The sequence below is a fragment of the Coturnix japonica genome, chromosome 1, assembly GCF_001577835.2.
Source record: "Coturnix japonica isolate 7356 chromosome 1, Coturnix japonica 2.1, whole genome shotgun sequence".
Lineage (NCBI taxonomy): Eukaryota > Metazoa > Chordata > Aves > Galliformes > Phasianidae > Coturnix > Coturnix japonica.
The window spans coordinates 70,522,504-70,536,204 of record NC_029516.1 but is presented as its reverse complement, the minus strand read 5'-3'; the positions used below and the strand labels follow the sequence as shown (position 1 = coordinate 70,536,204).

The window sequence follows — 13,701 nt, the reverse complement described above, 5'->3', positions numbered from 1 at the left end:
AATTTATGTGTTTTAATTTGATTTAATTTTTTTTTTTTTTTTTTTTACTTATTATTTTTAAGATCCTCCACCAGGAAGAATTTATTATTATTTTTTTAATTGCTCAGGATAAGACCCAGACAAACATGAACTGTCATCGTACAAAGCACGGACACAAAATCCAGTGGTTTAATGATGGAATTACTGATTGGGAAGCCTCAAACTGCACCCATCTGAAAGAAGAAAACAATTCAAGCCTGTGAAAGTGCTGAGAATCAAACTGAAAAGATTCAAGCAGATGAACAAAATTTTTGTAAGCTAATTCTTACTATCTTGGCTACACCTGTCAGGTTTAGCTTGAGGAATTCTAAGAGAGCTGGACTGAAGTTAGATATACCTATCTGGCATGGTCAACAGACAATTTCTTCTCGCACATGCTGTAGAATCAGTCATAACTTCTCATAGTTAACATAGAATCAGTTCATCTGCTTCTCAAAGGAGTTACGCAATAAAATCAAGTAAAAGCATTCACATGGGTTAAGACTCGCTTCTTTACAAGTCCACATAAATATTGCCATCGCACACTTGAAATGACATCAGATGAGGACACAGCTACAATGATAAGGAAAGCTCATGTTACTTTCACCTTTTCCTTATTTTTAAAAGCTGAAAAAGCTAGTATCCATTCAAGGAGATAAGAGAAAGCTGTCGATAGGACTGCTTTCTCCTTTTCATTCAGTATAGGGAAATACAACAGACCGTAAGATTATGACATTATTTCCAACCCAGAACAATGGAGGCAATACATCTCAGCTTTTCAGTCCACTGGTACTCAATGAGGGGGGAGATGGACATCCTCAGGACCCCTGACTGGCCAGATGTAGAGAGATACAAATCAACTCCTCAAGAATCTTCTGCTAATTGTTCACTCCAGGTAACTGAAGGTAAGGACAAAGTTTTTAAGTAACTGATTTCTTTAGTCTCTATTCATAAAGCCTAGCATGCCAACTGATGGGAGATACACCTCTGTAGCTATATAATGTATTTAATAAATATTTTCTATTTAGTTTAATTAAAAAAAAAAAATCTGCTCACAAGCTCACCTTTGAGCTGAAACAGAAGCAAGAGATTTCAGGCCTATAAACTTCACTATCACAGAAGACAATGGTAGCATTACAATAGCTGTAATACAACAACAGCTGCAACAGAAATCCCTCTGCAACCCACCCTGCTGTGAATGGTGTCCATTCACATGCTATAGCATTTAGCCCCCTGCTTTATTTTGATAGCCACGCTGTCGGGGCAGAACAGGTGAAGAGCCAAGCGCAGCCCAGAGCATCCGAGCTAATTCTAAACACAGGTGGTGGGCAGGACGGCAAGAACAGGAAGTGGAGAGGAGAATCACTGCTGACACAAACGACAGGCAAGATTGATGGCTTCCCTCTCTAGTTTTCCCCACTGGGTAGGCACGCAGGGGGTGGGGGAAAGGGACGGAGAAGCTGCTGTGCCGGCGACATAACACGCTACACAGCCGCCTCAGCGCCGAGCACTGATTAATGAGGCTGGAACGACTCAGGAAACAGCAAAGGATCACTCGCAGACGTTGCTCTTCTTGTTATAGTTTTATCCGCGGCGGTTCATTTAGCTCTCATTCTCCTGAGCTGAAGCAAGTTCAAAGTTGGCAGAGGAAAAGCAAACGTGAAAGTCAGAGGGAAGAAAGAGCGGTATTAAGTAAACGCAGACGCGAGTAAAAACACACAAATTAGGTATTTCCAAATTTCAAACATGAAGATCCTCCCAACAGGGATCAAAAAGGAGGAAAAGAAACAAAAATGAAAAGCTTGCCTCGGCCTCGGAGACAAAAGAAATTCTTTTGGCTGACACAAGTTCCCAACTACTGCAACTCTTGCATCTGTCTAGGATTTTTTATTCCTCTCATTAATACTTTGCAACTTCAAAGCTCTCGTTTCTGAAGCGATACACCAGCCTGTTAATCTTGGCATTGCAACAACCTGTCTACAGCCAGCTATTAGGCAGCAAAAAGCAGGGGGACCCAGAAGAGTCGGATTTTACTGGTTAAAACATATATTTTAAAACCTAATTGGGTCAATTTAAGTGTTAATGTTATTAGAGATAGGAAAAAAAAATTAAAATGGGAGCCTTACAACTTCTACATACTACAGGCTTTTCTTGGTTTATTGCCTCTTAAGCAATTACTTCTCCGCAAGCGTGGTGCAGAAGCTGTTAAAACGTATTTATCTCGATCTCTTAATGCAATACATCAAATTCATCCGGTACAAATGCCATTTCATCATGCTTAATTCTTAAAATCAGGGATTAAAGAGCTAACACTAAATCAGAAAGAAAACATATTTATGCCAGGCCAAGTTTTTCAGATGAGTATCTTCTAAGAAGGGATTAAATCAGCGCTCAGAAACCGAACAAATTTAAGATTTAAAGAGCACTGCCTGGTACCCTTTTCGTGAATGTCAAACGTATTTATATTTAAACACAAGCAAGATTTTAATATTTATATTTAAAATGAGAAACACATTTAATGGAGAAACATTTACAGCATAAACTAACCCCACTCCATAAATTTAACTCTGCCCTCTAGGGCTAGCAAAAGAGTGCAGCGTAACTGCGTTGGGGTTAGGCTGCCCTCTCATGCTGCCTCGTTAAAGATGACTAAGCAAAGAGATCCTTTCATGTGGTACGCTGGGTCCCACAGCCATATTCTCCCATTTGCCTTTATGAGCCCCACGTGCCGCTCAACGTGCTCGCAGCAGCTGTACTGGCAGGCACAAGGACTGACTGCCCACAGCACAGCTCCCACCGCTGCTCCACAGCGGGTACATCTGGGCCCAGGGCACTCAGAGAGCCTTCCCTCCAGCATCGAGTTCAGCAGGTGACACAAACTCCTGCTGGGGGGATGCTGAGCCTACAGAAGAGCTGGCCATGGAGGTCTGAGGATAAGAAATGGAGTTTGTCAATGGCAGAACAGGAAAGTTCTATGAGCAATTGGCTCAGTGTACGTTGGTTACATCACCAACTGCTGTCACCAATCTCACCCTCAAAGTCTTCCTCAGCAAGGACAATGCTTGATTATAGTCCTATTTCTTTGGGTTCTGTGCCCTACAACTCCTCTGGATGCTTTCTAATAATTTTATGTCCTTCTTATGTTGTGATACCCAAAGCTGCACTCAGTGCTTAAGTGAGGCTGCGCAGCACAGACTGGGACAATCACTTCCCCTGCCCAGCTAACAGTGCTGGGCCTAATGCACTGCAGGGTATAGTTGGCCCTTCAGGCTGCCAGGGCACACTGCTGACTCAGATTCAACTTGCTGACAATCAGAAAAAATAAATAAATAAGGCCACATCATTGCGATCAAGTCTAACGAGAGACCTCAGAAATAAGACTAAGGAGGAAAGCTTAAAAGAACTGAGGTTTAATGGAAGGAAGAACAAAGGTAGACAAGATCTTAAACAAGCCCTGAATATGCAGTATTAAACATATTACTTTCGGGATCATGGTTAATAGGATGAGAAAAAAATGAGCTTAAGTTGTAGTAAGAAAAATTCAATACTACACGAGGTATGTTGATAAAAATGCAGGGGCAGCTCATTTTAATTTTGATCCAGAAGAAACCCCAAATCACTTCTAGGTGATCTCTTACAATCCTCCTATTTTATATAGAGATGGTGAATGTTGAAGTTTAATGACGAAGGAGCTAGGGAGTTCTACTTAGATAGGCTAAATATCATGGTAGTTCAAGCTTTAAGTCTTTCTACTCACATTTAACAAAGCTTGAGAATTAAGGGCTTGTCACAAGTAGCAGCAAAACACTGAAATGCCTTGAAAAAACACTGTGTGTTGTTGCAAGATGCCAAATACCAGTTAACATTTACTGCTTGTAGTCTAACAGACACTCGTATTCAGAAATGTGTGCTGCTTTAATAGAATAAAAGTGATAACAACCAGTTAAGAATTAACACTTGACTTGCTGTAAGAGACAGGCATCATAATCAAAATGAAAGGTCATATTGTATTTATAAATACAGGCTATTAGATATATGAAATGTTGATCTGCTTTTAATAGACAAAACCATTTTAATTATTAAAACCATTGCAGTCTTACAAAGAAAAAAGCTAAAGAATATCCCCATAACTAAATGCTTCCCTCTCAGGGAAAACTGAGAAGTTTTATGGTTTTGATCACAGTAGTATCCAAATGGCTTAAAACCATCTGATCACTTAAAGGACTGACATCCAATGTGCACTAGCATTTTTTTGTCACTAGTACAATCAAATACTGTTTAAAAAACAGTCTGCCCTTGGTCATCACAGAATCACAGAATCACAGAATGACCCGGGTTGGAAGGGACCTCAAGGATCATGTAGTTCCAACCCCCCTGCCTGGCAGGGCCACCAAACATACACCTTTACTAGATCAGGTTGCCCAGGGCCCCGTCCAACCTGGTCTTGAACACCTCCAAGGACGGGGCATCCACAACCTCCCTGGGCAGCCTGTTCCAGGACCTAACCACTCTCCTAGTGAAGAACTTCCCCCTAACATCCAACCTAAAATGAACCATTTAAAGAATGTAAAACAAAAGCAATAGAAAAAAAGACTTGTAGCAGTACAACAGCACATAGAAGTTTGCATGACATAGCCTTTGAGATCAGAATAGCTGCAGCACACACCATCCATGCTGCAGAATACTGTAGTCACAGTCCAACTTGTGATGCACCATGAGCCCAGAAACATCAAGTGCAAAGATCCCCAAGTCTGCGTGACACCCCTTTGTTTTAAAGATGTGACCTCCCCCACTAACTTAAAATGCACTGCTCAAACTGGCCCATAGGAAACCAAACAAATTACCAACTCTCCAATTCAAACATACTCTTTGTACATCAGTGTAAATTAAGTAGACTGTTTGTACTGCAGATATCCCAGAGATGTGTAACACTTCTTCGAGTTCTTGTATGTATCCTACCACAGACTTACAACCCACATTTCATGGCCAATCGTAAAAAAGATGCTCTAAAGAGAGATGCCACCTTTGGTTGTTCTGACCTGGCTCAATGCTTGATGAATACGCAAAGTGCTGACATTGCTTTAACTCCACAGCGATGTCAAATGTGGATATATTCTTAACACAGAACAAAGAAAACAACGGTATAAATGTATAGAGAATAAGAAGTGTACGCATCCTTGGTGGTAGCAATTATATGGGCTAATTTGTTGCCAGCAGAGATGCAAAATGAGATTCGGCTAGGAATTCAGGGGGCTGAACCCTTCATTCCCCTTGCATAAGCAACAAAGAGGCTTTGAAATGTCTGAATCTGTTTTGTTCTTCCATGCAAAAGGAAAGCACCCTATGGATGCCTATTAACTAAAGTCTTTCCACATCTTGGCAAGTATGTGATTTCAAGAAAAATATTTGTAAATGGATAACCCAATTCAAGCAGAAGTCAAAGACCACCTTTGAAAGGAACTTTGATGTGGCTATAAAAAGATTACGTTTAGGAAGGATAGAATAATGTGGTTCTGTCATCAAAAGTTTGTAACTCCCTGTAATTCTTTGCTGATGTTAATGTAAAAAGCAATGCTGGTTAGCAGAAAATAGAATGCCCATGAGACCTTCTAGGATTAAGGAAGAATCCCTGAAAGAGCTGTTTCTGCTGTTGTATAAGCTCAAATCAGGCCATTTAGCAGTCTTGCTGCCAGAAATATTAAGAAAAAAAAAGCATCTGAAATAGTTGTTATGTGAATCTTTGATGAGATGGCTTGGAAGTCTTGAGTCCTACCAACATGAAGATGTTGAAATATTGTTTCCAAGGCACGGCTACATGGCAAATGTCAAACTACACACCTGGCAAAAGGAGAAGTTGTGAAGATACTAGAAACTCAAATTTTCTGAAGGCTGGCAACAGCCTTTCAAGCAAGATCAACACTTAAGTGTCTAAACTGTGAGGATAACACTACGAAGACCAAGGTATAATCATCACACTGGTAGTTTGTCACACCATAACCCATGTGCAATCTACAGTACGTGAGAAAACCTCTCTCAGTAGTCTATGCACATAACACTATCTCTTTATTCAGACATCATGCAGACATCACTGAATCTATGAGGTCAGCTTTAAACTCTGCACTGCCTATGACAGCTCCAAGCTGTGGAAGTCAGTAAATAAATAAGCAAATCTAAGGTGACTTAACTGACTTAATGTTTTGGACTTTTCTTCAGCATCTGAATCTGCTGTAATTTGATTTCACTCCACAAAAATGTTTGTTCATCGAACCCTAGAGTCCCAGGATAAACCACAGCTTGTGTCATGGAAAAAGTAATTGTTGAAGGTCTAGAACTGCACTTGCCCTATTAGTAAATGGAAATTCTATCCACCAAAGAAACAGCATTAAAATAAGATACCCTGTTTGTGATCTAGAGACAGAGGTGATCCACCACAGGCTGTATAATTAATGAAACATTCGTCCAATATACACCAGAAAAATTTATGCACAACTTCAACATCCAGGACTGCCAGTGTAGCATCTTTCATTAAAGTCACTCTGCAAAAACAAGTTAATAAAAACAGAAGTCTCTCAAGAGAAAATAAAACAAAAACAAGAGACTCAAAGCAAGAGCCAGAGGGGGAAAGAATGGTGGGACTCAACCCAAGCTCTGCCAAGACACAAGAATAAAGGGCCGTTTCCTGCTAAAACATTCTACATTTGCCAGACTTTGTTGCTAGAACTCCATTCTGGAAATGAATAGGGCCTGTTCACTCCTCAAAGATCCTTCATTTCTGTCTACAATGGGGGGCTCTCTCCTGTGCAGCTATAACAGTAGCCAAATCTACTACAGACAAAGAATTAAGCAAGGCAAATTAGGAAAAGTCTCTCTACAATTGATATTCCTAATAGCTTTGTGTGGAAATCTGAGTTCTCTCCAATCCAGTGTAGACCCAAAAAATGCTCATTGCATACCAACTTCCCTTCACTCTGAAAATGGCACACAACCTCAATATTTCACTCTAGCAGACAGAACACTTCCAATACTATCTGAAAGATAAGTTAGTTTTCCTAGAATCATAGAATCACGCAGGTTGGAAAAGATGTTAAATATCAAGTCCAACCGCAGCCTAACCATAGTACCCTAACTCTAACAACCCTCTGCTAAATCATCTCTGAGCACCACATCCAAATGGCTCTTAAACACATCCAGGGACAGCGACTCAACCACCTTCCTGGGGAACCTATTCCAGTGCTTAACTACCTTTTCTGTAAAGAAGTGTTTCCTAACATCCAAAATAAATGTACCCTGGTGCAACTTGAGGCCATTTCCCATCATCCTGTCAGCAGTGAGAAGAGACCTGCCCCACTCTCACTATGAGCACCTTTCAGACACCAGAAGAGAGCAATAAGGTCTCCCCTCAGCCTCCTTTTCCCCAGACTAAACAGCCCCATCTCCATCAGCATCTCCTCATAGGGCTGATTTTCCAAGCCCTTCACAAGCCTCACTGCCCTTCTCTGGACCTGCTCCAGTACCTCCAGATCCTTTTTGTACTGAGGTGCCCAAAACTGAACACAGGGAGATTCAGTACAAGCTACCTATTGATTAAAATAAGTACAAATGATTAGGAAAGACTTCCTTTCCAAATGGGATAAGAGATGCTAAAGATTTAAACCAGAGGTTGAAACATGTTGCTAAATCCAGGTGGTTTTAGGAGAAACTGAGTAACTGAACTCCATATATCTGTGCCCATCAGCAACAATCAACAGTTTACAAGTCAGGAAAATGGGAAATAAGACTGGAAAAAGTAGCGATTGCTGTGCAAGAGTCCACATAGAATAACTTCTATTTGGAAGGCAATCCTCGGGTCTCTTAGATCTTTCCAATAACCCCATAGATCACAACATATTGAACAACCTCATACTGGACTCCAGGATACAGCATGGGCATTTACTACTCTTTTTCTCAATCAAAAGCACTTCACTGCCTCCAGGCTTCCAGAAGAAACAGATGCTACACCAGGGACCGTCACAACCACAAAACCAAGGTGGGCACTTCAGCTCTCCACTCATCCATCAACCTAAGTACAACTTCTTCTTTGAAGAAGTTCTTTGTTCTGAAGCTGATCTGCTGCAGTAACCTGTGTGCAAGTACAGCTTGTTACATGCATCTGGGGACTAATTTCCTCAATGGATAAGCGAACCCTTTGTGACAGCAACAAATTCAAGATGGGAATGCCTTTAAATAGACTGCATTTCATTCCGAAAAATTCTGAATGATATTAAAAATTATGCTGTATCACACTTCAGTTTTGAATTCAATCTTTCATGCCCTCAAAGAGAATGTGGTGATTTCAGTTACTGCCTTTCTCTATAACCCGTATGGTGCTATAGATAAAAATATTAAAGATAAAATCTGTGATCTGAAAAAAGGCATTTTAGTTCCTGATCTAATCAGTGGCAGGGCAGTGGAATTGGATGGGCTCTAAGGTCCTTTTCAGTCTAAACCATTCTGTGATTCTATAAATCCAGCTGAGAGCCTGGAATGCCAGCTACTGAAGCATGAGAACCTATAATTAAAAGCAAGACCAACTAACTCTTCGACTTTGCTAGTTAACATCAGCATTAAATTCTATGTTTCAAACACACTCTGTAGCAAGATTAACGTAGATCAAAATGTCAAATGGTGCCAGTACATGAAGGAGTCATGTACAACACGTACTGGACTTATCTCTGAGTAAATTAGAAGGCCACTGTGGGATATAGGGAATAAAAGAGAGAACTGTTCAATGGCTTAAGTTCACACCTGTACAAAAATATTGTCAATTAGCCACAGGCATTGGCAGTACCGTTGACCAATGAGACCTTCTTCCCTAAGTATGCATACAGTTCATATGCTTATGTCATTCACATACTTCAATTTTTTTTCATCAATAGCCATTATGGTTAGGAATGAAGGTCTAAAGATCCTCTTAGATTTGATCCATTGGCCATTTCTTTTGATTTGATGCGATTTTGCACACACATTGATAGCAACAACTAGAGCTTTGCTGATAGGACTAAATCTCTGCTACTTCATGTGATATGTGGTCATACACCAACACCTGACTGACTTACCTTACATTAAATTTTCCTAGCAACCGTCTATTTGGATTTCTAAGAATTTTACCTGTAATTCCTTGATGTAGCTGTTAGTTACTATTTTCAAGAGCACCTTATCAAAGAAACAACCTTGATGAAATGACTTCTCAGTGATGAAGAGTAAATCAAGGGATTTGAAAAGGCCTTAGAGTTCAAGCTACTCAAAATATAATTAGTCTTTGCAACATATGGTATTTTCTTCTTAGCCACATATACTAGTTGCATATTCTAGTTGCGTAGTAGAAATACATAGAAATATATACTAGGTTGGGAAATTGTTCCACAGCCAGATAAATCCAGCCTGATGAACTGCACACTCCAGAGAAACACAGCTGAAATCACAGAAATTGTATTTTCTAATAACTATGACTGGACTGCCAAATGCTTAAAACATCAAATCTTTAAGGGCGACAATAAGTACATACTGCTGAAACTTGAAGACAAACACATTTCCAGCTTCAAATTTGAACATTCTTCATTAGCACACAGCAAATACATGTTGCATTCCAAGCTGTCAATAGTTGAACTACACCGAAGTCTGGCAATAGGAACAGCATAAATTAGGAAGACAGTTTTTCTTCCTTCATAATAGAGTGCAATTCAATCCAGATAGCCATAAGAGGGCACTTATAGTGAGAGGAAAATGACAAAAGCCTACAGCATACTAGGCTTGCAAATTTGAAAACAGAAAAGCAATTTAAAATTCCACTGCTGTTTGAGGGAGTGTCTGGGGACAAATAGTAACACAGCACTAACTTTGAGCTTCTTGGCTTTTAAATTAAAAGATTTAAAGGGTAATACGAAGGAAGTACATTCTCGCACAGAAACCACATGTAAATTAGATAACAGCAAACAGGTGATAAGAATCCTGATGAGCTGCTTAGAGCTAGAGAAGAAATTCAAGTCAGAGAGAACAGCTATCACAAGGTCAAGCCTGCTCTGAGCATGTTTGTCTACTATGTAGAAGCCTTTGCTAGAGGAATGACAGCAGGAGAGGTTATCTGCTAGGATACAGAGTAGATCCCAAAGAGCTATGACCAGTAGTTGGAAAGACACATAAACATTTTTACTACTTTACATGCAGCTTTGGAGTTCCTTTTCTAAAAATGAAGATTCATTTGAGGCATCTTTGCAAGACCTGCATTTGCTTGCTTTGGCAAGTTACAGGGACACTCTATTCAAAACTGGAAGCGTTACAAACCTAGGAAGATTTATGTAAAATCAAAACAGCTAAAGGAACGGAAACAACTAACAAGCTTATGGAGTATCCCACGTCAAGACTCTTCAGGGTAGTCTTACATGTAACCTATTTTTGAAACAACAAAAATCTAAAATATATGTGAAAACCTCATTTCTCAACTACAGTAACCTCCAGTAAACCATAGAAAGCCTTCAATTACTAAGTGAAATACTACTTGTGGAAGTTTTCTATGGGATAACAGGTACTTTTTTCCATCCCATTCTGCCTTCCCAGATGAATCCTTTTAAAATAGGGCAGTCAAGGGTATTTGCATACTATTAACTGTGTCAATAAGCAACTGAAATGTGCTCTCATTTCTGAAGTGTAACCTTAACAATGCTAATTCAGAAATAATTCATACATCCCTGCAACTTGTAACTTACTCAGACTTACCAAGTCTACACAACCTTGTTGTATATTACTGTGTTACTCACTTGAATTTTTCAGAATTACAGTTTTATGATTGAGACTAATAGATGCACTCGCTGCAAAACCACAGAGGCATCAGCAATGAGAAAATGAAAGTCATATTTCATCTTCCACTTTTCCTACTTGTCCTCACAAGTAACCTGAAATGCATCCACCCTGACAGCGATTCTAGATGAAGTGTTCCATTTTGGACACACAGAATATCAGTCAGGATTAAATGATACATGATTTTCATGAAAAAGCCAAATGTCCAGCAAGAGAAAACAAATATTCCCTGAGATGAGGCAACATCACGATTATCCATGAGATTATTTTAATACATTAATTCTTCCACTCACTGTAATGTCAGACAACAAGCTGCATAAAGAATCAGACTGCTAAAGCAAATAGCTCATAGATGGCAAACTTTGTGGAGGAGGATGTCTCCAAATTACATGCTCATTGGATGCATTTTTGTATATCTGGATGATTGCTTGGGGAATCTCTCCAAATGCGATCAATGCGATCGGTTGCTCCTTTCCCAAATAAATCAGTTACTCCTATATACCAAATTAATATAGGAGGAAGGAAAAAAAAATCCTTATGGTTACACTCAAAATGCATTAAGAAAGTTAAGCCCAGAGTCATAGAATCATGTGAATTGGAAGGGGCCTTTAAGGATCACTTAGTCTAAGACCCCTGCAATGAATGGGGACACCTACAGCTACATCAGGTTGCTCAAGGTCCAGCCCAACCCTGAGTGATATCCACCACCTCTCTGGGAAACCCATTCCATTGCCTCACCGCACCTATTGCAAAAAGCTTTTTCCTTGCGTCCAATCTAAGTCTCCCCTCTTTTAGTTTGAAATAATTTCTTCAAAACCCATTCACAAACAGACTCTGTTGGAGTCGAGCACTGCTACGCTTCCCCAGAGCCGTGCAATACCAAGATGGGAGGGCTGACACCCATCCTCTAAGTAATGCTCAGACACCAATATTCCATGTGCGTGCTGGATTAGAAAGGAACTCGTTGCCTTTGGGTACACTGACAACCGGAGGTATTGCTCTGCCGAACACGGAAGGCCCAATGCCGCACTCCAGAGCCGTAGGGACCCCAGACCATTGACAGAGTGCAAACAAAGTAAGCAAGATGCCACCAGGGCACCCTCTCAGGCTCATCCCCTTCCCACAGCCCACCGCCATGTATAAAAACCCCATAGTAACCCACACCCTCATGCTGGAGGCGGGCTGACGGAAGAAGTCGCACCGCCCCTTTGCCCCCGCGCATGAGCAAAGCGAGCCCGGAGGAGGGCCGGCCTCAAGGTGGGCTGATGGAGGAGGGTCCGTGCTGCGAGCTCACAGCCTGAGAGGCTGCGAACGCCCCTCGCGGCCCGGGCTGCGGGCGGCTTGGCAGGCCGGTACCTGAGCGAGGGTCCCTCGGTGCAGGGCTCGGATCGCGCCGCCCGGTGTCCCCATGGCGAAGGCGGAAAGGGACGGGGGGGTGAATAGGGCCTGAAGGGTGGAAAGGCCGGCGCATGCGCTTGGGGTCCTAGTGTGGTGCTTGGATAACATACGCATGCGCAGGGTCTGAGGGGCAGATTGTGGGCAGGGCCCTGCAGGCGGTTAAAAGCGCTTTTTTTCATGTTAAAGCGGTATCTTTTACGGTTCTTTAGGTCGTAGCTTACGTTTATTTCCTGATACGGTGCTACAATATAAAGCATCAAGTATCTACTTTGCGTGTTTGTAATACCAAGGGGAAAGCTTTGCAACACCCAAGTAGAAACGCTATACTCTTATTATCAACCAATATATCAGATGAAGACAAAAGCTTTGTGGGTTTCAGTGATAGCAGGCTAAAGAATGAAGGTACAGATCATAGATATGAGATATTGGATTTCAAGGTCATTAGAATTTGAGTTAATACGTGTAGCTGTACAAAGGCAATACTTTTAGTATTAGCTTTTTTAGTATCTTTGATAAGGATACCACAAAGCATTCTAATTAAGCTTAGAGAAGCACACATATAATATACTAAGGGCTGATTAGCTGATAGCTTTCCAAAAGTACATGTCAAATTTGAATTGGGTGGTGTTTTAGTGTAATTTTGTGGTGTACTTCTACAGCAAACCTTGCTTTACCCTGCTCAGTAGGGTCACCGGTGGTCTAGAATATACTGAATAATTCATATTTGAAATTTGCCCTTGATACAAGTAAGTAACAGCAGAAACCTGGCTACCACTCAGTTTATTCCAATAAATAGAATATGCTAAAAGAAAATATATTAAAAAAAAATCCTGAAACCAAAATAAAAACCTGAATTCAGGTGTTTGTTTGTTTTTTATTCTTCAGCCAGAACCGAGCCAGATAGGGTGGAATTCAAAGAAAACAGAATCAGAGGTGAAGTTGGAACAGGCAGATAAGAAGCACAAGGAGTCCAGTCCCGCATTTCTATACCAAACCCTCCCTCCCCCCTTCATCTCAGACGTGTAGGTTGGTGTGGTTAAAAGCACATCCTTGAAATTTTGGAAAGCCTGTATGAATCCATTACTCTGACCTTTTTCATTTTACATATGCTATAGAAGAGTCTTTTCAGTTTTATAAACCTGCCTGCTCAACAGAGCTTTAGCTGGACAACCATTTGCATGTGCTGAAGATCTGGCAGAGTGAATGAAGAGATATTATCCTTTGTGTGCTGAATCTGCCGATAGTATCATAACATTGCAGAAAACTGTTTTCTGTGAAGTTTGTGGAAAAACATTGTACTGGTAGCCACTCGGAAACAAAAACATCTAGAATCTTCTGAAATCTGAAAACCTTTTCTTCCTGTGATGTATTGGGGAAAAAGAAATCTTTCCTACATGTTCTTTTGTATTATCGTCAGTTATGGTGGCTGTGTTCTTTACATTCATTTTGAAT

The 13,701-nt window shown here is 40.7% G+C and overlaps 1 protein-coding gene across 1 annotated transcript in view; it reads right to left on the bottom strand.

The window, feature by feature from the left end:
• WARS2 (tryptophanyl tRNA synthetase 2, mitochondrial) overlaps positions 1-12,346 on the bottom strand; it is a 41,288-nt gene extending 28,942 nt beyond the window's left edge. Inside the window, exon 1 of the mRNA XM_015874134.2 lies at positions 12,208-12,346. Within this exon, the coding sequence (XP_015729620.2) occupies positions 12,208-12,261 (54 nt within the window). The 5' untranslated portion in view covers positions 12,262-12,346. The remainder of the gene's footprint in view (positions 1-12,207) is intronic.
• Positions 12,347-13,701: the final 1,355 nt, after the last annotated feature.